The 26,396-nt window shown below is 66.1% G+C and overlaps 1 protein-coding gene across 8 annotated transcripts in view; it reads right to left on the reverse strand.

The window, feature by feature from the left end:
* The window catches only part of DEPDC5 (DEP domain containing 5, GATOR1 subcomplex subunit), a 78,657-nt gene that overhangs the window by 9,122 nt on the left and 43,139 nt on the right, over positions 1–26,396 (reverse strand). For 6 of the 8 annotated variants that reach the window (XM_074293067.1, XM_074293021.1, XM_074293041.1 and 3 more), the window contains 13 exons: positions 26,024–26,244; positions 25,432–25,635; positions 25,146–25,281; positions 24,939–25,036; positions 20,109–20,168; positions 18,241–18,424; positions 17,161–17,321; positions 12,280–12,397; positions 11,959–12,126; positions 11,150–11,369; positions 10,613–10,746; positions 5,010–5,118; positions 759–824 (listed from right to left, as the gene is read on the reverse strand). In XM_074293067.1, the coding sequence (XP_074149168.1) occupies positions 759–824; positions 5,010–5,118; positions 10,613–10,746; positions 11,150–11,369; positions 11,959–12,126; positions 12,280–12,397; positions 17,161–17,321; positions 18,241–18,424; positions 20,109–20,168; positions 24,939–25,036; positions 25,146–25,281; positions 25,432–25,635; positions 26,024–26,244 (1,879 nt within the window). The remainder of the gene's footprint in view (positions 1–758; positions 825–5,009; positions 5,119–10,612; positions 10,747–11,149; positions 11,370–11,958; positions 12,127–12,279; positions 12,398–17,160; positions 17,322–18,240; positions 18,425–20,108; positions 20,169–24,938; positions 25,037–25,145; positions 25,282–25,431; positions 25,636–26,023; positions 26,245–26,396) is intronic. The other 2 variants (XM_074293052.1, XM_074293060.1) reach the window with 2 other exon arrangements.

Here is a 26,396-nt window from a genome sequence, read left to right on the forward strand (position 1 = left end):
TCTCCCGGCTATCAGGTCACCCCAAGTGCCACTCGGCCGGAGTCTCCTTTCCCCAAAGCGGCGGGGGGCCCTGCTTACTGCCAGTCTCCCCCAGATGAGGAGACCGCTTTGGGGGTGCTGCCAGCCTCACGGCAACCCTGGGAGGGAGGCGCTGTTAGGCCCCCACGATAACGTGGGGAAACTGAGGCAGTCGGACAAAGCGCTTATCCACGGTCACCAGGGGAAGACGCATCTGAGGCTGTGTTTGAACTCGGATCCTCCTGACTCTGGGCCCAATACGCCAACCCCCAAACCACCGGCTGGACTAAAAATTACCGTTTGGATCCCAAAGGGCACAAGGGCCCCCATGGATCCCGCCCGGCTGTGGCCAGGAGGGAGGAGCGGGCAACTCGGGCAGGACGAGTGCGAGAAGGACAACCGAGGCAATACGGCTGAGCGGCTAAGCACACAGCAGGCACTGAATAAATGCTCATTTCCTCCCCCTCCCCCTCCATCCCTGAGCACTGCAAGAGGATCAAGAACAGGTCGAGAACAGAACCCATCAGGCAAGAACGTGAAGGCCGGGGAGCTTCTGAGGGAAGAGGCTGCACTGGAGACCAGCCCAGCCGAGGCCCGAGGCCCGAGCAGCCCGGAGATGGGCAGAGAGGCCCCGCACAGGAGCCGCTGCGGGGTCCGCGGCCTCCTCCCCGGCTCTCGGGGCCGCCCGAGTCCATGGCCGGGTCTCTGTGGCTGACGGAGGCAGCGGGGGTTTGACTGACCTGGGGGTAGAAGGCGGAGGAGGCCGGACGTGGGCTGCGGATGGACTCCGTAAAGAAGGCCCCTTCCTGGAGGCAGCAGAGGGAGAGGAGCCACCAGGTCGCATCGAGGAGGCGAAGGAAGGTGAATGGGCACCAGCAGACGGTCACGGGGGCCGGGGCAAGGCAGGAGAAAAAACGGAGGGGAGAACAACAGGACAGCAAATGAACCAACCAGAGGCCTCTCTGCAGATGCAGGGGGGGCAGGGGGGCCGCCGACGGGGGAGGGCAGTGCCGTGGCCCGGCAGGGAGGACATTCTCCAGCTCTCCAGATGAGAGTGGCCTGATGACCCCTGGCACAGAGTGGGCACAGCCCCCGACATTATCGGCCCGGCAGCCGGCAGTTAGGAAGCGCCTACTGTGAGCGGGGTAGTGTGTTAGGCACCAGGGATGCCGAGAGGGCAGCCGGAACTCTGGGCAGGGAGGCCGCCCATCGTGCCCCAAGTGAGGAGCCTAGGCCCGGCCGCTGCTTGGGGAAGAATCCGAGACTGAGGGCTGGAAGCACCTTGGAGGCCTCTGCTAACATTGAGAGAAGGGGAAACCGAGGCTCAGGGATTCGCACTCAGGTTCCCGCGCTGACCCATGTCCGAGGGCACGTCCTCTGGGCTCTCCTTCTGTCTGGCTGACGTCTTCTCCCTTTCTCCCCCTCCACCGTTTCCCAGAAGCCTCCTCCCTCCACAGAGAACGCCTGGATCCTTCCAGAGCACAAAGACCAGGGAGTCCAAGCCCTTCATTTTACAAAAGGGGAAAAGGAGGCCCGTGGAAAGGGCCCAAGGTTCTGGGGCTGGGTTCGAATCCGCCTCCCAGGCTCCAGCCAGCACTCTCTTGTCTGAGCTGCCTTCCTCAGGCCAGTCCCAAGGGGCCACGATGCCCAAGAGGCTGCACTGCCCAAGTCATTTCTCTTCCTCAGGGATCAGGGCACAGAGGAGGCAGGAAGGCCAGGAGGTTTCTCTGGAGGCCTTTGTGAACACCTCGTGGTTTTCTAGTCCCACCTCCCCTGATTCCAAAGGGCCGGGTTCAAGCCCCAACTCTGCCCCTGGCATCCTGGTCTGCACTCCTCATCTGCTGGGAGGGGACTGGCCAAGAGGCTCTGCCAGCCCTGGTCATCCCGCCAGCTCCCTCCTAGAGCTTAACAGGCACTAGGACATTGGGGACATCCGATTTTCCCAATAAAAGACAGGCTTCTCAGGAACGGGGAGAGCGGCTAAGTGGCCCAGGAGCTTAAGTGCCAGCCCTGGAGAAGACCCGAGGGCAAGTCCAGCTTCAGACACTCTAAGTTGTGTGACCCTAGACAAGTCACTTCACCCTGTGTGCCTTAGTTTCCTCATCTGTCAAATGAACTGGAGAAGGAAATGGCCAATCATTCCAGCACCTCTGTCAAGAAATGGGTTCACAGAAAGTCAGATAAGACTGGAATGATTCAACAAGGTAAGAGTAGAGATCTACCTTTTGTCTTTTTCCCTGCCATTACCTGGCACAGAGCAGGTGCTTAATAAATGCTCATCCATGGCACAGAGCAGGTGCTTAATAAATGCTCATCCATGGCACAGAGTAGGTGCTTAATAAATGCTCATCCATGGCACAGAGCAGGTGCTTAATAAGTGCTCATCACCAGAAGTCGGTGTGAAATAAACACGGACTGATGGACAGTTGCACCAAGTTCCCCAGCAGCCTAAAGTTAACCGTCCAATCAAACAGGCTGGGTGACAGTGGCCCCTTGCATCACGGAGGGCCGCCCCCAGCCACAGATCTGGGCCAAAAGGGATCTCGGAGGTCACAGCGCCAATGGCCCGGGTCCTGGGAGAAAGCTGCAAGCCGGTCCCCAGGCCCAGTCCCTAACCGTGTTTGTGGCACTTGAAGGTATGCCAAGCACCTGACCCAGGGAGCCTCCTTTGGAGCTCATGATAACCCGGGCAGGGGGGTCCCTTTTACAGATGAGGAAACTGAGGGAAATGGAGAAGGCCCGTCTGGCCCGGGGTCCCCCAGCTTGGAAGTGTGATGCAGGTTTCCAAGGTTCTGCTCACTGGGCCACCCGGCCATCATCGCCCCCCCACCATGGCCCCAGACACCCGCCCCGCCTGTCCCCGAGGAGCAGACTACAGGCTGGGGGAGCCCGGCCCGGGTCCTAAGTCCGTGGGTTTCAATGTCCCAGAAAAAGCCCGGAACCACAGAACATCCGGGTCGGAAGGGAGCTCCGCAGACCCGGCTGCACCCCACCCGCTCACAGAACAAAGCGAGCCGTCCCCTCTCCAGGCGGGGGCCCAGATGGCGCTGTTGGCGACCTCTCCCCGGCGGTCCCGGTCACACCCCTCGCCGGCCCAGCTTCTTCCCAAGATGCTCCACGTCGGGCTCTCTGCATGCTCCATAAGTGACATCCCTGAGCTGAAGCTCCGAAGTGAGCGCGGCCTTCTCGGGGCCCTGAGGAGGGAGCAGCCCCACCCCGCCGCTGCCTCGCGCCGGCCCCCCAGAGCTACTTCAGGCATGTCTCCCCCATCTCAGGCTGGAGGCAAACTGCTGGGAGCCCAGCCCCCATCCCAGCTTAGCGTCCTCCGGACCTCCCGCTCGTACGCCCCCAGAAATGTGGTGATGGGCCACTCCTGGGGCTCCCGCCTCTGGCTGATCCAACATCGGGCCACTGAGGAGGGGCTGCCCGCTCCTGGCTCTGGGGCTGAGCCAGCACGGCACGGCGCCCACATCCGGGGCAAGCCTACCCAGCGCTTCTCTGTCTGCAGGGAGGGACCTGCCCGACAAGGAGCCGGGGTCTGGCGGGCTCGGGTGCTCCCCTTCACGCGCCCATTTCCCAGCAGGTTGGGGGCACTGTGGCGCACACCTGGGGCCGTCGCGGTGTCAGAAGTTCAGATCCAGCCTCAGACTCTCCCCCCTTCACCCGGCTTGTCTGTTTCCTCCTCTGTAAAAGGAGCTGGAGGAGCCAAGCCCGCCAGCATCTGTGCCAGGAACACCCCAAACCACGCAGCCAGGCCGACCGCGGTTATCCCGAGGCCCCGCCCCGCGCCGCTCGCAGGCCGCTCCCTTCCCTTCTCTAGGAAAGCTCTCCCCGCCATCAGCGCTCGCCCATTCTCTGGGACCTTTCAAGGAAACTGATGAGAAGGCGCCCGGTGCATCTGCCACCTCCCCCTGGCGCAGTGTCCGAGGTTGAGGTGGCTTTGCCGGGACACCTGGGCACTCTCTCACTGGCTCCTTCGTCACCTGAACACCTCCCCCATTGGCCAAGAACCGGCCCCTCGTCCCAGGCCCCCGCCCCCCTCCTGAACCAACTCTACTTTGCCAAGGTTTCTTAAGGAGCCAACGAGACGCAGGCAGCCCCATCTCCTGAGAACGGGTGCACTCCTGCCCCCTCTAACGCCCCGGCGGCTGCCACGCTGGCGGGGGCTGAAGCTGGGCCGCCTCCCAGAGGCTGCCGACGAGGCTAATGAAGATGGGCCCCGTGGGCATCCGGACAAGGCGCTCAGGCCCGCCGCCACCCGCTGCCACCCGCGTGCCCCTGGGCCTCGGACGGGGCTCGTCACCGCGCCAAAGCGGATGGCTCCGGCCAGCTCAGTGTGAGGAGAGCGCTTAACGTGGCTCCCGATGAGCCACAAGAAGGGCGAGAATGAGCCACGAGCGGTCAGTGGTCACTGGTCAGTTGTCTCCGAGGGCGGTCTGGGTTGGGACGCGGAGGTGACGTGCATGAGTCACGTGGGACGGGCCGACGAGATCGGGAGAAGCGGGATCTGTTGGGGCACCTGAGAGCGCCGACGACGCGCCTCCGGCTCCAGAAACGAATTGTTTTCCTGATGCCCCCATAAAGGTCTGACTCCCCGAGTCCCCTCCTCCCTCAGCTGAGAAGAGACGGAACAAAGGAGGAAGGGCAAGGGGCTGGGGGAGCCCCGGTCTGCGGGCGGAGGCCTGTGCCCGGGGCCGTGCTAGCGCCAGCTCGCGTGGTATCCCACGGCTCACTTCCAGAAGGTTTTGCTTTTCTAAAATAGCCTTTAGTCGTCAATTTTTTAAACTCTCATGATCAAAGTCGAGGCGTCTTTCGTGAAGATAAAAATGGCGTCCTCTAGGACGGGAGGGGCAGGAGAGGCTCCGGGCAGCAGCCACTCAGAGCAGGGACCTCAACCAGCCAGCGGGGGAGGGTTAGTGCCACGCTCTGGGAGGAAAGGCCCACAGGAGTGGGAGGGGTCGTGGGGGGGGGCAGCGCCAGCCCTTGCTCACCTTACGAGGGCTGTCCAGGTAGGTGGGCGTCAGAGCCACGCCGCTGTTCTCTGCTGGATGAGCAGGGCCCTTGCCGGCATGCAGGCTAGCTTGCTGCTCTCCCAAACACCTAAGGGGGGAAGAACAGCCCTGAGACGCGCTGAGCCAGCGGATCGAGCCCCGACTGCCTCCTCCCAGTCCGTGCTCCCTCTGGCCCTGCCTCCTCCGGGTCTGTGCTTCCTCTGGCCCTGCCTCCTCCGGTCTGTGCTCCCTCTGGCCCTGCCTCCTCCGGTCCGTGCTCCCTCTGGTCCTGCCTCCTCCCGGTCCGTGCTCCCTCTGGCCCTGCCTCCTCCCGGTCCGTGCTCCCTCTGGCCCTGCCTCCTCCCGGTCCGTGCTCCCTCTGGCCCTGCCTCCTCCTGGTCCGTGCTCCCTCTGGCCCTGCCTCCTCCCGGTCCGTGCTCCCTCTGGCCCTGCCTCCTCCCGGTCCGTGCTCCCTCACGCTCTGACTTGGAGGCAGGAGAAACCTGGCCCCTGCTGCTGTCTGGCCAGGGGCCCCCGAGCCTTCTGCTAAGCCTCCATTTCTGTGAAGAGCGTTTAGCTCGCAGGGTTGCCACAAGTTGTTCAGCAAACGAGCCGTCACCTTGCAAACCTTGGCGCTCTCTTCCGTCCCCATCCCCCCTTGCAAAGCCTGGAAGCCTTTCTTTCCCCCCATTCTCCTCACTTATATCATCAGCTGCTTGAGGGGCAGTAGCGTACATTTTTGTCGGTACATCCCCCACCACCATATCCAGCAAGAGCCTAATAAATGTTTGTTAAATAAAGTCATGCAGGTGCAGCCAGGGGGCGCAGTGGACAGAGCACCAGCCCTGAAGTCAGGAGGACCGGAGTTCAAATCTGGTCTCAGACACTTAACACTTCCTGGCTGTGTGACCCTGGGCAAGTCACTTAACCCCAGCCTCAGGGGGAAAAAATAAATAAAACAAACAAATGAATAAATAAAGTCATGCATGAAAGGCCTCTCCTAGAATGGAAGATCTGGCTCAGGTCACGTCCCGCCCGGCGCGCCTCTTTCTGATGGCCCTGGACAGGAGGACTCCAGTACCTCCCAGGCCCCCCACACGTCCCGTGGCTGCCCTGAGGAGCCTCCCCAGCCAGCTCCAGCTGCGAGTCTGTGGCTGCCATGCTGGCACTGCCCACGGTGGGAGGGAGTCCAAGGCTGGGCAGGGGGCAGGAGTCTGGGCTAAGGCCCCGACTCCCAGCTGCTCCTCCTCGCCCCCTGACCTCCGACCCCTGTGCCAGGGGCTGGCTAACCACCGAGTATCTCCTTCCCCCGGGCCGCCCAAGCATCAGCCCCTGGAGAAGTCCTGACCACATCTGAGGGGACGGAGGCCCCGGGGGCCGTCACCCCCCAGCGAAGAAGCTGCTGGTTACTGAGTGTCCCTGGTACAGGGGACTCTGCTCCAGGCTCAGGGTCCCCCCGGCTTCCTCCGCCCACAGCGCAGGGGCCCCCCGGACTCCACTTCTGGACAAGCACTTTCCCACACTGCCCCGGGAAGCAGGGCCCAAGGAGCTTTACCTGGGAGATACCTGGGAGCCGGAGGGAACCGCCCACATGGCCTTCAAGGCCAGAGCTGGCCGTGGACGCCCACCCCCTCCCCCCACGCAGAGGGCAACCCCCGCCAACGGCTGCTCCGCCTTCTCCAGGTGCAGAAAGAGGAGGCTCCGGGCCGGCCCCAAGTGCATCACATCTCCACGGCCTCTCCCAGACTTGTCGGGCAGAGGCTTCTGGGGACAGTGCGAGGTCCGACTCATCATAAAATAGAAATAAAGCTCCCCCACCCCCAGGAGCCCCCTCCACCTCCGGTGGAGCCAGGCCACACGAGGACCCCACCCCGGAGACGGCAGCCGAGAAGGTGGACGAGCCCCGGGCCTGAATTCAAATCCAGCCTTAGACGTGTCACAAGTCACCCTAGCTTTGTCTGCCTCCGTTTCCTCACCCGTAAGTTGGGAATAATTAGTAGCACATATGCCGTGAGCATCAATCAGAAAATATTTCTGGAGCATGTTGCAAACCAGAACGTGTCACTAAATGCGCTGCAGCTTTTCCTCTTCCTCCTCCCTAAAGCTGCCCCTGGATCTTCTTTCTCTCAGTCCCCATTTAAACAGTGGCTGCATGGAACAAGACGTGTTCTGCCAGGCTTCAAAGGGCAAGAAGAGCCCGAAGCACCGGGAAGGGTTGGGCGGCTGGAGCAGGCTCGCTGCCAGTCAGGGCTGGCCGCCCTGGGCACAAGGACCCCAAGATGGGGGCAGGAGCTCTGCCATCCTGGCCTGCATCACAGCCTCGCGACCGGCTGTGCCCGTGGGCTCTCCCACCCACCTGGGTCACCCTCGCCTTCCCCACGGGCAGCCCGACTTTGGCCACGGCTTTGCTGCCCATCTGAGGTCCAGATTCAGAGGCCAGCAGAGTCGGGCTGGAGAGAAGGTCGGAGTCCGGGTAATCTGACCCTCTCACGCGCAGGAGATCGCAGACCGGGGCCAGAAGGGACCTTGGAACGCTCCAGGTATAACTGTTCAATTGGACGGGCGGCAGGATGGCCGGCCAGGACGGGCAGCCGGGCCTCTCACTGCGAAGGCAGTGACCTTCCCACAATCCCAGGCGACCGGCCTCCAGGTCCGCCCCTCTGCTCCTGCCCTCCTTGTCCACTCTGAGCTTCCACCGAGTGCCCGGACTACAAAGGAGCCGCGCTCTGGCCAGGCCGGTCTTTCCCTCTCTGCAGCCCGGCCCCGGGCTCCGGCCCGCAGCCATCTCCCTTCCTCGTGGCCGGCCCCTCCTCCTGCCTCTGCAGACTCATAACCCGTTCCACGCGGTCCCGGCCGTGGCTGCTCCTCCTCCGAGGGTCCGTCCCTGCGCACGAGCCTGAGAACGGCCCCTTCCTTCTAGTTCAGCTCCTCCTCATTATCTCAGCCTTCCAGACGCCATTCTCGGGTTCAGCGCCGGTGGACCCTCCACAAACAGACTGAGCCGCCTGCGTCCCCCACTCCGGGGCCTCTTGTGCTTGCGCTCCCCCACAGGCGGCCGCCCAAGCTGCTCCGGGTCTCAAAGCGCGGTCCTCAGACCCCCGAGACCCCCGGGGCCGAACTGTTTCAGCCTAAATGGTGCCGCTCTCTGAGCACTCCCGTGCCAACGGCAGCCGGGGGCAGGGCCAGACTTCCTCCAGTGTTTCACCCAAAGCAACAGCCTCGGCCCAGACGGAGCAGAAGCCGGGGGAGAATCCGACTGCCTCCCCGTAAAGAAACCGCCCCGAACCACAGAAAACACGCACTTCTCGTGAGCTCTTTGGAAGCCGTTCTGGTCACATGGAACGGGTTGATTACTTTTAAATGACTTTAAACATAATTGAACAGTTTATCGGTGTCCATTTCCCCTAAAGTAAATGTCGACAGCAATTGCCCGCCTGAACAAAAGCTCGGTCCTGAGGGTCCTGAGGCCCTGGGAAGGAGCCCGGGCGGGCTGCTCTCTCCGGTGGCTTTCCCCACGCCGGCGTTCTGGGCCTCCATCGTTATCCAGAAAGTGAGCCCCTCCTTTCCTTCTTCAGCCCTGACCCCCGGCCAAGGAGAAGCCCCAGAGGGGACTGGCCTTTTAGGGAGGAAGAAGCCAGTGCTCCCCCTGCTCCCACTTCTGCTTCACTTCCGGGCCCAGCTGGGCGGTCCATCCCCAGGTTCTGCGTAAGACCACGTCCTCACAGGGCAGGCCGGACTCCGGACACCCAGCATTCCTCCTTTGGCTTCCCTCTGGGGACGAGAGGCTCCCGAGTAATCACGGACCTGGCGAGGAAGGCTCCGGGATGAATCGGGACGTGGCGCGATGGGTACAAAGTGTCACCCTCTGCGGGGCATCCCCCGAACACCTCTGAGGGTGCCCACCTCCCGTTTTAGGGCTCAGTGACATCCCCAAGCAGAGGGTTCTCAGCCGCTAGAACCTTCAGAGAATCCCGAGATCTTATAACATGCCCGGGGGACCCACGCCACCATAGGCGTCACGTGCAGCAGTCTCCTGGGAGTCCCCTAGTTCTCCTGGAGCCCCGAACGCCAACAAACAGGAAATCCGGAGGCGCATTCTCCACGTGCAGCCGATTACATGGCTGCACGGACACGAGGTCTGCCAAAGGCGCTTTCTGCGGTCGTTAGCCAGCAGGCTGTGGTGGGAGTGCTCCTCGCGGCTCAGAGTGCACTCAGCAGCTGGTACTGTAGATTCGCAACTGCCTTTGGGGGACTGATGATGACGAGAGCAAAGGCCATGATTTTTTCCAAGAGCTGTTTCCTTCCTCCTTCAAATAACGTGAAGTTAGGGTTCGTCGCCCCAGAAATAAAAGTTCTGGAGCACACGGAGGGCTGAGCCAGGGAGGAAGGACAGGGGCTTGTTCTGCTTGGCCCAAAAGGCAGAACCAGGACCAGGGGAGGCCTGCGAAGGGGCCGGCTTCGGCTTGCCGTCAGGAAGGTATCCCGAGGACGAGAGCCGTTCCGACAGGAGCCCGGGTCTCCGAGCCATGCTCTCCTGGGTTTCCATCACGGGTGTGTCAGACAGGATGGCCGCCGAGACTCCCTCCCACTTTCAGACTCCATACTCCCAGGCACTAAGTACCCACTCCTCAGGGGGAGCGGGCGACGGGGGTGGCTTCCTGTAGGACGTCCCCACGACGGGGCCATTCTGTGCGGACGTGACCCGTCCCCGTGGGCCCCAAGCCCCTCCAGCCTCAGCCGTGCGGGTCCTGAGGAGGCCGGCCCGGCCCTCGTTCCAGCCTCTGCTCGAAGCCTTCCCGGCACCGGGAACCCGCCGCCGCCCGGGCTGCTGGCAGAGCCTTGGCAGCCTCGGGCCCCCAGCATGGGGCCTCCCCACCCCCACTCTCTTTCAATTCTGGGCCTACTTCGCCGCCTCGCTCAAGCCCGGCCTGGCTCATCCCCCCCGGCCGCTCGGCCCCATCTCTCCCTCCCTCCAGCCTCTGAGGCAGAAGAGGAGCGGCAGCATCAGCCCTTTACACGGAAGCGGAGGCGCCCGGTCCCCCCTCCGCAGAGACGGCAGACCCCGGCGCGCCCCGCGCACGGCAGCAGCCGCCCTCCCTTCCGGGGCGCCGGCACCCCTCTGTCTGGCGGCGGGAGCGCGCTCCCGACACTCACCATCAGCGGCCGGTACCACTCACCGCCTTCCTGACGCCCGATCCCAAACCCCGAGGCAGCCCCGCCCCCACCGAGGTCTGGCCAAGGGAGTTCTGGAACAGCCCACGGCGCGGAGCCCATCCAAGCTCCCGGGGGGAGGGGGGGGTCACGGGGGCTGAAGCCCAAGCTCTGGTTAGAAGCTCGGCCAGCTGGTCGGGAGCCCGGCCCAGTCCCCTCAGCACACGAAAGCCCCTTTCTTCATCTGTAACCCAGGGATCTGGCCCAGGCCCGGGGGCGCCTATTTGGTACAGCAGCCCTGGGGGTGTGTGATTGTTCCGAGGGGACAAAATGGGCAGCAAAGGAAGCTGGAGCCCGTTCTGAGGAGAAGCCGGCCCCGGACAAATGGCCCGAGAGGCCGTCCCCGCGGCCAGAGCAGCCCCTCTCCGCGGCCCCGCGGCCCCGGCACTCACTTCTGACTGGCCTCCATCTCCAGCAAAGCCGACAGAGCGGACGTCCCCTTCTTCCCCACCGGGGGGCCTGCGGGCTCCAGGGAGTGGGCGGGGAGGGGGCCGGCCATCTGCAAGCCCTTCATGGCGGCCCCTTTCTGGAGAGAAGGGGAAGGCGATATTAGCAGGGAGGGGCCCCTGGGCGCCCGCCCCCCCAGACTCTCTGGGAAGAACGACCCCAAGTCTGCCCCGGGAGCACGGTTCTGTCCGCCCGCCTAGTGAGGAAAGCCGCGTCCCCCCCGAAGCACTGGGGAGGGGGATTTCTCCTCACTCTCTCTCCTCCCCTCCCTCTTTCTCTCTTTCTCCCTCTCTCCTTTCTTTGTCCCCTTTCTCTTCTCCCCCCACCTCCCTGCCTCCCCCGCCCCTTCTCTCGGTCCGGCGGTCCCACTGACCCGAGGCACCCGCCCTCCTCCCCCCGACCCCCCAGGCAAGGCGGGGGCCGCGGCCAGTGCCAGGGGAGGCGCCCGGGATCGGCGACGGGGGCGGGGAGGCCCGACTCACGCGGATCATGCGGTCCGAGCGGTGGCGGCGGCGGATGCGGTTCAAGCCCTCCATGAAGCGGATGAAGCCGTCCAGGAGCTGCCACTCCTCCTCGTCGGAGCGCGGCTTGTCCCCGTAGATGTCGCAGTGCGGCTCGCCCTCCGTGATGCGCTTGGTGGCCGTGACGCAGGCCGGGAGCAGCAGGAAGCGCGTCCTCCAGAACTTCAGCGACTCGATCAGGCTGGGCACCGGGAGAGCAGAGGGCCGGGGCTGAGACGGGCGCGCTCCCCAGCCCCGCCCCCGGCCGGGCCGACAAACGGGCCCAGGAGCCCGGGAGCCGCCGGGAGGCAAAGGCTCCACACAGGGGGGAGGGGGGCCTCCGCGGGGCTGAGCACGGGGCCCCACGGGATTCCCTGCACTGGGAAGATCTCGGGGAAAAATGGCTGCACGAGGGGCGCAATCTCACAGACACGGGGGGGGGTGGGGGGGGGCCGGCCAAGGGTGACGACGCCCCCGCCCGGACCGGTCAGGAGGGCACATGGCTGGCGAGGAGTCCCCCTGAGGGGGAAAGGGAGGGGGAGGGGAAGAGGCGCTTGCTATCTCTATTAAAGCTTCCTGCGGGCGCCGAGCAGCCGAGGCAAAGGCGAGCTTCATCCCCCCTTCCCGGGCCTGCGCCGGGCTCCCTCACCACCACCGAGCCAGGATAGAAACGAAAAACCCACAGCTCGGCCACACGGCCGGCACACGACAGCTGACCACGCGCCCCCCCCCCCCCCCCCCCCCCCCCCCCCCCCCCCCCGCCTGAGCCGGAGCCGCGGCCCCGAGCTCACCTGAAGTCTTCGGAGCCCGCCGAGCAGATGTACTGATCCAGGTAGTTCCACTTGTACTCCTCCAGGCGCTCGTGGGAGAACTCCACCCAGCAGCAGACGAACTCCGAGTCCGAGTGCGAGGGGCACAGGCTGTAGGTGTAGTTGATCTGGGCCGACTCGTAGGGATACCTGAGAACCGGCGGCCGTCAGCAGGGCCGCCCCCGCCCTGGCCGGGCCAAACCCGCCCACTACCACGGCTCCTCCGGCGGCCGGAGCCTGGCGGGGTGACCCTGGCCCTGGACGCGTGTGACGCCCCATGTTCCGCGGCCCTCGGCCACTCACTTGGGCAGGTACCGGGTCACGGTGATGATTTTGTCCTTGAGCGCCACCTTGTGGAAGGTGCGGCCCATGCTCAGCCAGTACTGGTCCTCCTCCTCGGGCCGGTTCCGGGACACGAGCCCTGGAAGCACAAGGAGATCAGGAGCTCCCGGGGACCCGGGGACCTCGGGCCTGCAGACAAAGGGGGAGGCCGCCCTGGCCCGGGCCCCGGCTCTCCCGGCCAGGGTGGGGCAGAGACAAGAGCCGGCCACGGGACGGGGGCGCTGAGGCCCCCAAAGCGCAACGGGAAAGGCCAATGTCGGGGCGGCGCCGGGGCATGACGGGAGGCCTTTCCTGACGCCCCCAGGCCCCTCGTTCACAGCGCACCCGTCTGTGGGGACCCCCCTCCTCCCCGCAGAGAGGCAGCTCCTGGAGGCCGGGCCCAGAGGCTCAGAGACACCAGGGACCCCCGGGCGTGTGCAGGGGGCCCGGATCTGGGAAGAGACCCCTGAGCTCTGGCTCTGCTGCGCCCTGGCCGGGGCCGGGCAGACGTCAGCCCTTCCCCAGCCCTCGGCTTCCCGGACCCTGCAAGGGGCCCGATGAGCCCCCCGCCTCTGCCCCCGTCTGCGGGGAGCACGCAGGGAAAGGGGGGGCTCGGCCGGAGGAAGTGGCGGGCCGGCCCACGCCCGACCATGCGGCTAAGGACAGGGGAGGCTCTGGCTTTGTGAATGCCCAGGTCAGGGGCCAAGGTTCAAAGCGTGACCTCCCAGCCACACCTAATGACCGCAACCGGGCCCTCTCAGAGTCCTTCCTCCGGGCTCCCAGCAGGCCGTGCTCAGGCCGAGACTTCCTCAGAGAGGCGAAGGCCCCAGGCCAGGACCGGGACGTCCCTGCCCCCAGGGAGCTGACAGCGCTGAAGGGTCTCTGGGGGGTCCGGTTCCCATAAGGAAGGTGGAGGGAAACGAGAAAAAATGCTCAACAGAGAAGGGGCAGAGACAGAGGGACAGGGGAACGAGAGACAGACAGAGGGACAGGGGAACGAGGGACAGACAGAGGGACAGGGGAACGAGAGACAGACAGAGGGACAGGGGAATGAGAGACAGACAGAGGGACAGGAGAATGAGAGACAGACAGAGGGACGGGGGAACGAGAGACAGACAGAGGGACGGGGGAATGAGAGACAGACAGAGGGACAGGGGAATGAGAGACAGGCAGAGGGACAGGGGAACGAGAGACAGACGGAGGGACAGGGGAATGAGAGACAGACGGAGGGACAGGGGAACGAGGGACAGACAGAGGGACGGGGGAATGAGAGACAGACAGAGGGACAGGGGAACGAGAGACAGACAGAGGGACAGGGGAATGAGAGACAGGCAGAGGGACGGGGGAATGAGAGACAGACAGAGGGACAGGGGAACGAGGGACAGACAGAGGGACAGGGGAACGAGAGACAGACAGAGGGACAGGGGAACGAGAGACAGACGGAGGGACAGGGGAACGAGAGACAGACGGAGGGACAGGGGAACGAGGGACAGACAGAGGGACGGGGGAATGAGAGACAGACAGAGGGACAGGGGAACGAGAGACAGACAGAGGGACAGGGGAATGAGAGACAGGCAGAGGGACGGGGGAATGAGAGACAGACAGAGGGACAGGGGAACGAGAGACAGACAGAGGGACAGGGGAATGAGAGACAGGCAGAGGGACGGGGGAACGAGAGACAGACAGAGGGACGGGGGAATGAGAGACAGACAGAGGGACGGGGGAACGAGAGACAGACAGAGGGACGGGGGAACGAGAGACAGACAGAGGGACGGGGGAATGAGAGACAGACAGAGGGACAGGGGAACGAGGAGGACAGGCAGAGGGACGGGGGAATGAGAGACAGACAGAGGGACGGGGGAACGAGAGACAGACAGAGGGACGGGGGAATGAGAGACAGACAGAGGGACGGGGGAACGAGAGACAGACAGAGGGACAGGGGAACGAGAGACAGACAGAGGGACAGGGGAATGAGAGACAGGCAGAGGGACAGGGGAATGAGAGACAGGCAGAGGGACAGGGGAATGAGAGACAGGCAGAGGGACGGGGGAATGAGAGACAGACAGAGGGACAGGGGAATGAGAGACAGGCAGAGGGACGGGGGAACGAGAGACAGACAGAGGGACGGGGGAATGAGAGACAGACAGAGGGACGGGGGAACGAGAGACAGACAGAGGGACGGGGGAACGAGAGACAGACAGAGGGACGGGGGAATGAGAGACAGACAGAGGGACAGGGGAACGAGGGACAGGCAGAGGGACGGGGGAATGAGAGACAGACAGAGGGACGGGGGAACGAGAGACAGACAGAGGGACGGGGGAATGAGAGACAGACAGAGGGACGGGGGAACGAGAGACAGACAGAAGGGACAGGGGAACGAGAGACAGACAGAGGGACAGGGGAATGAGAGACAGGCAGAGGGACAGGGGAATGAGAGACAGGCAGAGGGACAGGGGAATGAGAGACAGGCAGAGGGACGGGGGAATGAGAGACAGACAGAGGGACAGGGGAATGAGAGACAGGCAGAGGGACGGGGGAATGAGAGACAGACAGAGGGACAGGGGAATGAGAGACAGACAGAGGGACAGGGGAATGAGAGACAGACAGAGGGACAGGGGAATGAGAGACAGGCAGAGGGACAGGGGAATGAGAGACAGGCAGAGGGACAGGGGAATGAGAGACAGGCAGAGGGACAGGGGAATGAGAGACAGGCAGAGGGACAGGGGAATGAGAGACAGGCAGAGGGACGGGGGAATGAGAGACAGACAGAGGGACAGGGGAATGAGAGACAGGCAGAGGGATGGGGGAATGAGAGACAGACAGAGGGACAGGGGAATGAGAGACAGGCAGAGGGACAGGGGAATGAGAGACAGACAGAGGGACAGGGGAATGAGAGACAGGCAGAGGGACGGGGGAATGAGAGACAGACAGAGGGACAGGGGAATGAGAGACAGACAGAGGGACAGGGGAACGAGAGACAGAGGGACAGAGGAACGAGGGACGGACACAGGGACAGGGGAACGAGGGACAGGCAGAGGGACGGGGGAATGAGAGACAGACAGAGGGACAGGGGAACGAGAGACAGAGGGACGGGGGACCGAGGGACAGAGGGACAGAGGAACGAGGGACGGACAGAGGGACAGGGGAACGAGGGACAGGCAGAGGGACGGGGGAATGAGAGACAGACAGAGGGACAGGGGAACGAGAGACAGAGGGACGGGGGACCGAGGGACAGAGGGACAGAGGAACGAGGGACAGACAGAGGGACGGGGGAACGAGAGACAGAGGGACGGGGGACCGAGGGACAGAGGGACAGAGGAACGAGGGACGGACAGAGGGACAGGGGAACGAGGGACAGACAGAGGGACAGGGGAACGAGGGACAGACAGAGGGACGGGGGAACGAGAGACAGAGGGACGGGGGACCGAGGGACAGAGGGACAGAGGAACGAGGGACAGACAGAGGGACAGGGGAACGAGGGACAGACAGAGGGACAGGGGAACGAGAGACAGACAGAGGGACGGGGGAATGAGAGACAGACAGAGGGACGGGGGAACGAGAGACAGACAGAGGGACGGGGGAATGAGAGACAGACAGAGGGACAGGGGAACGAGAGACAGAGGGACGGGGGACCGAGGGACAGAGGGACAGAGGAACGAGGGACGGACAGAGGGACAGGGGAACGAGGGACAGGCAGAGGGACGGGGGAATGAGAGACAGACAGAGGGACAGGGGAACGAGAGACAGAGGGACGGGGGACCGAGGGACAGAGGGACAGAGGAACGAGGGACAGACAGAGGGACAGGGGAACGAGGGACAGACAGAGGGACGGGGGAACGAGAGACAGAGGGACGGGGGACCGAGGGACAGAGGGACAGAGGAACGAGGGACGGACAGAGGGACAGGGGAACGAGGGACAGACAGAGGGACAGGGGAACGAGAGACAGAGGGACAGGGGAACGAGGGACAGACAGAGGGACAGGGGAACGAGGGACAGACAGAGGGACGGGGGAACGAGAGACAGAGGGACGGGGGACCGAGGGACAGAGGGACAGAGGAACGAGGGACGGACAGAGGGACAGGGGAACGAGGGACAGACAGAGGGACAGGGGAACGAGGGACGGACACAGGGACAGGGGAACGAGGGACAGACAGAGGGACAGGGGAACGAGGGACGGACAGAGGAACAGGGGAATGAGAGACAGGCAGAGGGACGGGGAATGAGAGACAGACAGAGGGACGGGGAATGAGAGACAGACAGAGGGACAGGGGAACGAGGGACGGACACAGGGACAGGGGAACGAGGGACAGACAGAGGGACAGGGGAACGAGGGACGGACAGAGGAACAGGGGAATGAGAGACAGGCAGAGGGACGGGGAATGAGAGACAGACAGAGGGACGGGGGAATGAGAGACAGACAGAGGGACAGGGGAACGAGAGACAGGCAGAGGGACGGGGGAATGAGAGACAGACAGAGGGACAGGGGAACGAGAGACAGAGGGACGGGGGACCGAGGGACAGAGGGACAGAGGAACGAGGGACGGACAGAGGGACAGGGGAACGAGGGACAGACAGAGGGACAGGGGAACGAGAGACAGAGGGACAGAGGAACGAGGGACGGACACAGGGACAGGGGAACGAGGGACAGACAGAGGGACAGGGGAACGAGGGACGGACAGAGGGACGGGGGAACGAGGGACGGACAGAGGGACAGGGGAACGAGAGACAGACAGAGGGACAGGGGAACGAGGGACGGACAGAGGGACAGAGGAACGAGAGACAGACGGAGGGACAGAGGAACGAGGGACGGACAGAGGGACAGGGGAACGAGGGCCCCGGCCGGGGGAGGGGCAGCTGCTCACCGCGGCTGTAGAGCGGGCTGCTGCTCAGGGGAGGGGCCACGGCGGGGTTGGCTTTCTGCGGCTTGGGCTGCACGATGATCTGGTAGCCCTGCATGAGACGCTGGCAGATGAACTCCTCGAAGACCTGCTGGGCGGTCATCTGCACGCCCTCCTCGTCCCTCCTGCAAAGACACGGCCGCGTCACGAGGGCGGCGGGGCGGCCCCCCAGGAGCCCGCGGCGGGGAAGGCGGGGCCTAAATCCTTCCCGGAGGATCAGTGGAATTCATCACACTGCCTTTGGATGGGACCGATGGTGTTTCTACCGGAAAACTCAATTTTTCTTGGGGAAAAAGCACAGGATGACCGGGCTGCACAAGCCGCCCAAACGGGGTCTCAAGGACACGTGGGGGGAGCGCTCAAAGGCGCGCTCGGCGCTTCCCAAATATCGCCCTTCCGGGCAGCTGCAGCCATGAACCCATTTTACAGCTGAGAAAACTGAGGTAGACGGTGGCTCACGACCTGCCCGACGGGCCCAAGCTCCGAAGTGTCTGAGGCCTCGGCGTTCCCGACCCCGGGCCCGGCGCTCCACTGCGGGGGCTCTGGACGGAGAAGAGCCCGGACGGAAAGGGCCGGATGGAGGGTTTGGAGGGAGGCTCCCCGCCAGTGCTCGGCTCCAGGCTCTGCAGGGCTGCCACACGGCCCGCGCCCCCCGGGTCAGGCGTCCTGACTGCTCCAGAATTCGGGCCTTAAGGGAACCCGGCCCCGGAAAGGTCCTGGGCCAGCCAGGAGGAGCGGCACGTCGGCCACGCCGGGCCACGGGCAATCGCTGCTGGGGGGGTCCCAGCCTCCGGGCCGCGGGGAGGGGGCGGGTGTAGCCGCTCCCTCTCCAAGCTTGCCGAGGACACGAGGGCTCGTGTCAGGACCTCACGTCGGCCCCGAAGAGGAAACCGGCGCGGAGCCCGGCACCCACGCGAGCCGCCAGGGAAGCTGCCCCTCGGGGCCCGGGAGCGGCGGACCCTAGGGCAGGCGAGGGCGCGCTGGGTAACCGTGGCCGCCGGTGCCGGACGCGGAGGGGAGCCCGGGCGCCAGGGCCGCGCTCACCTGTCCATGTCGGCCTCCGGGAGCAGATCGTAGCAGCCCTCGGTGTAGTCGTTCTGCAGGCCCTGGCGGTCGGGGAAGTAGTCGGTGGTGAGGGGCAGGCAGGCCGGAGTAGTGAGAGACTTCCAGTCCACTCCGACCGTGCAACAGAAGCCTGGCACTACGGGGGGAGCAGACAGTGTCAGAGCTGCCGCGGGGACCGAGGGCGCGGGCGTCCCCCACGAGGAACGTCGGGGACGCAGGGAGAGGACGGAGACGAGGAGCGGAGCGAGAGAGGGTCGGGTCGCCAAGGAGGAAAAAGGGGAGAGAGAGAGACACAGAACTGGTTAACCAGGGCAGCGCACATGCGGATCCAGCCCCATCATGCAGTGGGAGCTCAGCTAGTCCTTACAATCACGTCGGCTACAAGCTGCCGAGTCGCCGGGCCGGCGGCGAACGCGCGGAGCAGAGCGGGCAGGCCGCGCGGGGCGGGAGGGAAGCTCGGCCGGATTCTGGACGGAGCAGCGGACAGAGCGTGAACGGGAGCGACTGCGGAGGCGGCCGCCCAAGCGACAGACCCGAAAGGGGAAGGGGGCGGGGAGGGGAGGGCCCCCCCTCCTGGACCACCGCTGACCGGGAGGGGGAGACTCCAAAGAAGGGGCCGGGAAAGGGCCACGCTGTGGGCGGCCGTTCGGGGGCGAGCCCCGTGGTTAGCGCCCTTGCCAACCTGCGCCCCCAGACTGCCCCTCGCAGCAGAGACCACCAGCCCCCGAGAGGCCCCCCGAAAGCTGCCCCTGACCGGGGGAGCGCGCCCTCACGCCTCAGGACGTCTGCCCATCGGGACCATGGGAACAGTCTCTCACCCACCCCCACAGCTGCTGGGAGGCCCACGGGGACGGGGGCCAAGGCTGTGCCCGCCACCGAAGAGCCGGGGCGGCTGTGACTATCGGGCGCCGTCGCGGCCCCCCGGGGAGGCCGGCGGGGGCCTCGCCGAAAAAGCCTGGGCTTGGCCATCCCAGGCCTGGCCCTACATCCCGCCGGCCCCGCTCGGGCAACCCCGAGAGCGGCGTGAGCCTTCCCAAGAGCCCCTTGCCCCGAGGCCTCGGCTCCCCTCCGTCACTCCCGGGGGAGGGGACAGAGCCAGACTATTCTAGGCCCGAGGACCGGGAGCCGGGCACTGCCCGCGGTCACAACCTTCCCCACAACGTCCTTCCCCGAGGCCGGGTCCTTCCCTCAGCCCCAGAGCCTCCGCTCGGTCCCCTTAGCTTCACTGAAAGCTCCCGAGGGCCGAGGGCTCGGCCGGGCTCTGCCCCCCCCAGCACTCGGGCGCGCTCTGCGCACAGTGGGGCAGCTTTTGGGCTGTTTCAGAAGAAATGAAACGCTCTAAAAATGTTTTCTGAGGCTCCCCGCGTCCCGAGGCTGCGTCCTTAGCCTAGCGCTGACCACGGTGCTGAGGGGGACGAAGGCAAACTCGGTCTAGCCCGGTCCGGGTGCCCCCCCCCCCCGTTTCTAGCACCTCCAGAGCCACTTCAAGCACGGCCGGCCCTGGTCCCGGCTTGGGCAGGGTGAGCCTGGCTACAGGGAGGGACCCCCCTCCCCCCCCCCCAACAGAGGCCTCTCGGCTCCTCCTGTGCCGGGGGGACGGCCCAGGCTCCAACGTCCGGCCTCCCTCTCCTCAAAACCCGGCTCAGGGACCGCCCTCTCCCTACGGTCTGAAGCTGGGACCCAAAGCTGGCACCCGGGCTCAGATGGAGGCAGGTCTCCCTCCCCCATTCCTCCTCCCAACAGAGCCCGAGCCGGCTCCCTAAGCTCCGCCCTCCCTGCCCCGCTGCCCCTCTGGGCCGCGGCCTCCCCCCCCCACCCCCGCCTCTCTGACCGGCCGCTCCCCTTACTTGGATCTGCAGAGGCGGACACGCTGTCTTCCAGGGAATCCTTGTTCTGGCTCCTGGATCCTGCAGAAAGATGGAGAGAGCCTTGACCCATGTGATGCCCCCGAGCCCCTGGCCCTGCCCCACACAGGGAGGCCAGGCTTCAAGGCCACGAGACACAAGTCTGTGAGGTGCACCGCCCCCCCCCCCCCCCAGACGCGAGTCTGCTCTCTCTGTGGCCCGGCCCTGGCACACCGGGGGCACTGACCGGGAGCACCGACCGGAGGGACTGAGCAGGAGCACCGACCAGGGGCACCGAGCAGGAGCACTGACCGGGAGCACCGACCGGGAGCACTAACCAGGGGCACTGAGCAGGAGCACCGACCAGGGGCATCGAGCAGGAGCACTGACCGGGAGCACCGACTGGGAGCACTAACCAGGGGCACTGAGCAGGAGCACCGACCAGGGGCATCGAGCAGGAGCACTGACCGGGAGCACCGACTGGGAGCACTAACCAGAGGCACTGAGCAAGAGCACCGACCAGGGGCACCGAGCAGGAGCACCGACCGGGAGCACTGACCAGGGGCACTGAGCAGGAGCACCGACCAGGGGCATCGAGCAGGAGCACTGACCGGGAGCCCCGACCGGGAGCACTGACCAGGGGCACCGAGCAGGAGCACTGACCGGAGCACCGACCGGGAGCACTAACCAGGGGCACTGAGCAAGAGCACCGACCAGGGGCACCGAGCAGGAGCACCGACCGGGAGCACAGACCAGGGGCACTGAGCAGGAGCACCGACCAGGGGCATCGAGCAGGAGCACTGACTGGGAGCACCGACCGGGAGCACTGACCGGGAGCACTGAGCAGGGGCACTGACCAGAAGCACTGAGCAGGAGCAATGACTGGGGGGCACTGACCAGGGGCACCGACCGGGACCACTGACCGGGGACACTGACCAGGGGCACCGAGCAGGAGCACCAACCAGGGGCATCGAGCAGGAGCACTGACCGGGAGCACTGACCAGGGGCACCGACCGGGACCACTGAGCAGGGGCACCGACCGGGACCACTGAGCAGGGGCACTGACCGGGAGCACTGAGCAGGAGTACTGACCAGGAGTACTGACCAGGGGCACTGACCGGGAGCACTGACCAGGAGCACTGAGCAGGAGCACTGACCGGGAGCACCAACCAGGAGCACTGAGCAGGAGCACTGACCAGGGGCACTGACCAGGGACACTGCTCGCTGCCCCACCAGAGAACGCCCACAAGGGGCTTCCAATGTGGCCTCCGACACCACGGGCCCGTGGCCCTGCGCAGGTCGCCTCGTCCGGCCTCCCTGGGACTTATCGTCTAAGGGAGCGAGGCCGGCGGAGGGAGTTCCCACACCAGGAAGCCCCCGAGGGGCCAAATACAGAACCGGAGAGCCCGCCGCAGGGAAGACGCCGCGGGCCGGGGGGCGCCGCGAGCGGGGACAGCAGTCCCCGAGGGGCTCCCGGCTGCCCTGTCCGACTGGTCTGGGACGCAACGTGACGGGGCGGGACGAGCCACGGGCAGCAGGGGAAGAGGCCGGAGCTTCCTCCCAGGTCTTCCTGCTCAGAGACACAAAGCCGCCAGGGGGCGCGATTCCCGGACCACCAGACACCCACCAAACATGGGAGCCCTTCTCCCCGGGGCCGTGGAGACCCCCTCAGGTCACACCGAGATGCTCTCCCACCACACCCACCCCCAGGAGGAGGGCACCGCCGCCGCCCCCTCTACTTAGCCCTGGACGCGGAGCCGACCCCAGCGCCTGCCGTGTGCCCATCACCACAACCCAGGCTTTCCCCAGACAAGTGTTTCCCGGGCAACGGCGACGCGAAGCTGCCTCGTTGGACCTGCCCCGCTCGGGCCGGCCGGGCTCTCCCGGAGCCGCGTGTGCCAGGCCATGCCCGCCATCTACTGGCAGCCGGGCGGTGGAACAGAATGACAGCAAATCACGAGGGGCCCGCAGAGAGCGGCGTGTGCCAGGGTCCCTGCCAGTCCTGCAGGCGGGCGCTCTTGTCAGCTCCATTTCACAGGTGAGTAAACCGAGGCCTCCCGAGTGTAGCAAATCAGACCGGACTCAGGTCTCCCCAGTCCAGCCCAACATTGGGCTGTGAGCCCTGCCGTGAGGAAGGCCCGAGTTCGAGTCCTGCTTCAGGCGCCGTGCGCCTTCCTTCTCTCGCCCCGATTTTCTCATCGCAAAAGCGCAGAGTGCGCGGCCGGGACTGTCCCCCGCACCTTTGTCTCAGTGACGTAATGGAGCGGCCCAGAGCCTCGGTCCTCCACCGGAGACCCCCGAACACGGCCCCGGCTCCATGGCGGAGGAGGCGGGGTCTGCCGGTCTGAGGGCGGAGCGAGGGCCGCACGTGGCCCCTCTGGCCGAGAAGGGGCCGGGGGGCCCAGGCTGATGGCGGCCCTCTTGGCGCTGCCGGGCCGGGAAGCCAGAGGCTCCTTACTTGGCCCAGGGACGTCCGTGCCGTCCGCCCGCTCTCCGAAGGGGGACGTGGGCCTTCTGGAAAGCTCCCCGTGACCCCGGGCCCCTCAAGCCAGGGGCCAATGCAGAAAAACGCAGCCTTCCCTTCGCCCGCGCCCCCCTTGTTCCGTCCCAGACCCTCCATCCGGGCCCTTTAAGGGCAGCTGTCTGGTCTCTGCTGCCACCTGGTGTCCAATGGGGGCGAAGCGCGCTCTCTTCTGGGTCTGGTGGTTGGTCAAAGGGAAGGGGGCCGCACAGAAATCGTGGGGGGCGGCTAATGCTGGGGTGCGCTCAGCTCCACCCCACGGCCCCGCCCGCGGCACACAAAGGGCAAAGCCCCCTTGCCATCAAGTCTCCAACCATCTGCCCCCAGCCACACGTAGACCCGACCGAAGGCTGGTAGGCCGAGGGGCCCTTCCCGGGGGGCTCGGGGGCTGGAAGGCGAAGGGGGTCCCCGTGACTCAGATAAAGGCCTCAAGGAGCCGGCAGCACAAAGAGCCAAGTTCAAATCCCGCCTCAGCCGCTCAGCCGTGAGATCCTGGGCAAGTCCGGGAAGCCCTCTGCCTCAGCAGTACAAGGGGACCCTCCCGGGGACCCCGCCACGTTCATGGGGAGGGGGGCTGCCCCAAGGCCAGGAGGGAGGGCCGGCCAGCCTCACAATGCTCTGTCTCGCCCCAGACCCCCCCCCCTTTGCCTTCCCCGGGCCCCCCGGCTTTCAGCGAGTCTGCCGCGCCCGCCGCCTTCGCCGGCCCGGGAGCCTCTGCCCATCTCTCAGACCCCTCGCCTCCTGAGCCACTTTCCCCCGGGGCCCAGAGCTCCTTTGGTGGCCGCCCCCAGGTCTCGGGCACCGTGCCCGGCACACCGGGACGTAACAAACGCTCCCGGACTGGGAAGGGCGGCTGAAAGCGCCGCGGCCGGTGACGCGCTGCCCGCGCCCGGTCCGGTTCCCTCTCGCCTCTTTTCCATCACGAGGGCGAGGTGAGCGGGGCGGCCTGGCAGGCAGGGTGGGAGGCTGGCCTCCCCGGCGGAGGCAGACGGCTGCCTGCCTCGGACGAGGTGGGTTTGGCTGCCACTGAGAACCGGGGCCAGCCGCCCAGTCGCGGCCGCCGTCACCGCCCCACCGCTGGGGCTTCTCCGGGGCCTCGTGCACAGCCCGAGAACGCCCGGGCCGGGCTTCCCCTCCTCCCACGGGCACAGTGGCAATGCCCGCTGTCCCTGACTCCCTGGGCAGAGCCCGTGACTTGCTGGCACTGTGACCGGCCCGTGGCTTCCTCAGGGTGGGATGCTCCTAGGGAGGAGGAGACCCTGCCAGCTGCGGCCCTGGAGCCGCTCGGGGGCAGCGAGAGGTGGCTGGGGGCTCCCACGTGCAGCTGGGGCCGCGTGTCCGAGCTCTCCCTTCCAGAATAAGGGTCACACGGTCGGTGCCCGAGGGAGGATCCGGACCCAGGGCTCCGTGACCCCCGTGCCCTCTCTATGGCTGCCTCAGAGCCTAGTCTGGACGCCTCGGGCCTGCTGCACGAGCATCTCCCCGACGGCCGCGCTCTATCTAGGGCCCACCAAGGACCGGCTCGGCCCCCGAGAAACCCACGGCTTCCGTGGGCGGAGACTCAGAGCCCCCGCAGCCTGGCGCCACACGCCTCGCCCGCACCTGGCCCCTGGCAGGACGCCCGCTGCTCTCCCGCTCACCTCAGTCCCTCTCCAAGTCCTCTTCCCCCGGGCATCACACCTGCACTGCCCCTTCCCTGACCTTCCCCCAGGACGGTGCTGGGCACTCGCTCACTCTGGCCTCGTGCCCCCTCAGGCCCTGCCCCAATCCTGGTGCAGACCTGGCCAAGGGCTGGGCTGGGGGGAGGGAAGGCTCTGGGACCAAAGGGATCTTCCCACAATTCACTGCTCCTCCCACTCCATCAGTGAGCCCCACCGGCCCATCACCTCCAGGACCGGAGAAGCCGTTTGCCCGGACAGACCGCGACCCCTTCCCACTGCAGCCTCTGGCACCTCCCGCTCTCCAGGCCCTGGCGCTCTGCCCCCCGGAGCCTTCTGCAGTTCCCACAATGGCCTCCCTCTGGGGATCCCCTCCTGTAGCCCCCATTCTCCCTTAGGTAGGGAGCGCGCCGAGGGCAGCCTGGCACCCAGCAGGGGCTTAATAAATGCTCGCCCGCCCCGCCCCCCCCCCCGCCCCTAAGGTCCCTGGGGCCAAGCCCCAGGCCCAGCCTCCTCTGGCGCGGAGCAAGTGTCGGGGCGCCGGGGGCCGCGTGTGCCCCAGACCAGTAACCGCGGGGCTGCAGGCGGCCACAGATGGCGCCGAATCCCGGTTCTGCCCGGACCGCCGCGCCCGGCGCCCCTCGGACCACTTACCTGCGCCGCTGTTGCCGAGCAGGCGGGCGGAAAACTCGTTGTTCCCACTGAAATTCAGGAAGGACGCGCCGTCCGCGGGCTGGCGGGAGGGGAGGTGCCTGCGGGGAGCGAAGGGCGGCTGTGGGCGGGCACGGGGCGGCCTCCTCGGCCCTCCGCGAGCAGAGGCCGCCAGGGAGCCCCGGCGGCGGGAAGGCCCCCGACCCTCACCTCCCCGCGGCCTCGTGGTAGGCCAGCTCCAGCAGCTCCGCGGACGAGTGAGTCGGGTCCCGCTGGCCCCGGCCCTGCAGCTCGGCCATGTTCTGGCGGGTCTGGTGATGGATCTGGATGGCCTCTCCGGACGGACCTACGGACGGCGGGCGGTCAGTGGCCTCCCCTCCCCCGCCTGGCAGCTGGGGAAGGGGACGGCCGGGGCGCCCGCGGGGGTCCGAGGAGGGCGGCCTGGAAGGTGACCCCCACAGAGGCAGGAGGCCGGGGGCCGGGCGGGAGCGCTCACCCACGGGGAACGTGTGCATCCACCTCCTCCTGTTGGACGTCAGCTTCATGGGCATGCGGGACGGCGCGAAGGGGTTGATGAGGGCGCGCTGGGGCGCGTAGCCGCCGGGACGGACGTGCAGCATGGACTCCGCGCTGCCCACGTGGAACCTCCCCGGCGCGCTCGAGTCCCGCTGCTGCGCCTCCATCATGTGCTCCAGGACGTCTGGGGGTCACGGGGGCAAGCGTGAGGTGGGGGAGGGGGAGCACTCACAGCCGAGGGAGGAATTCCCAAACCCGGAGCCGGGAAGGACGAGCTGTGCTCCCCTGGACAGGACACAGAAAATGCAGCGGGGGAGGGGCGGGCCACGGAGCCAGGGACCTGAATTCTGATCCCTCTCCCAGAGACGCCCCTCTGCGGGCGGGGGGCGGGGCCTCCCCAGGGTCTCAGGCCAATGAAATCATGAGATAGACCCCAAAAAAGAAAGGCCTCGGAGAGGTGACAGCAGCTGACCCTGCGTTCTGCCCAGCTTCAGGCTGGCACAAAGGTGCCCCGGCGTGCCTGCCCCCACCTAGCCAGGAGGCTCCCCCCCCCCCCCCCCCGCGCCCCGGACCTCGCGTGCTGGTGTAGCCGAGGGAGCTGCTGACGTCATACTGGTGCAGGTGGGCGTGGGGGATCATGAGCACGTGGGAGCCCTTGCCCAGAGAGCTGTCGTCGGAGGCCTGGCTGCGGACCTCCTCGGCGGGCAGGGCGCGGCTCTGCACGGAGGGGCTCGAGGACACGTCGAAGGAGCTGGAGCTCTTGCGGGTGTGGCTCTCGCGCTCCCTCACCGACCTGCGGGAGGACAGGCCGGAGCTGAAGGAGGAGGGCCGGGGAGGAGGACTTGGGGCCCTGGGCGCCGCGTTCAAATCCAGCCACTGGCCCCGAGCGGGTCACCGGGGGCAGAGGCCTCTCCTGGAGGCCCCGTGCTGCCCATGATGTCCACG

This window comes from Sminthopsis crassicaudata, chromosome 1, assembly GCF_048593235.1.
Source record: "Sminthopsis crassicaudata isolate SCR6 chromosome 1, ASM4859323v1, whole genome shotgun sequence".
Classification (NCBI taxonomy): Eukaryota; Metazoa; Chordata; class Mammalia; order Dasyuromorphia; family Dasyuridae; genus Sminthopsis; species Sminthopsis crassicaudata.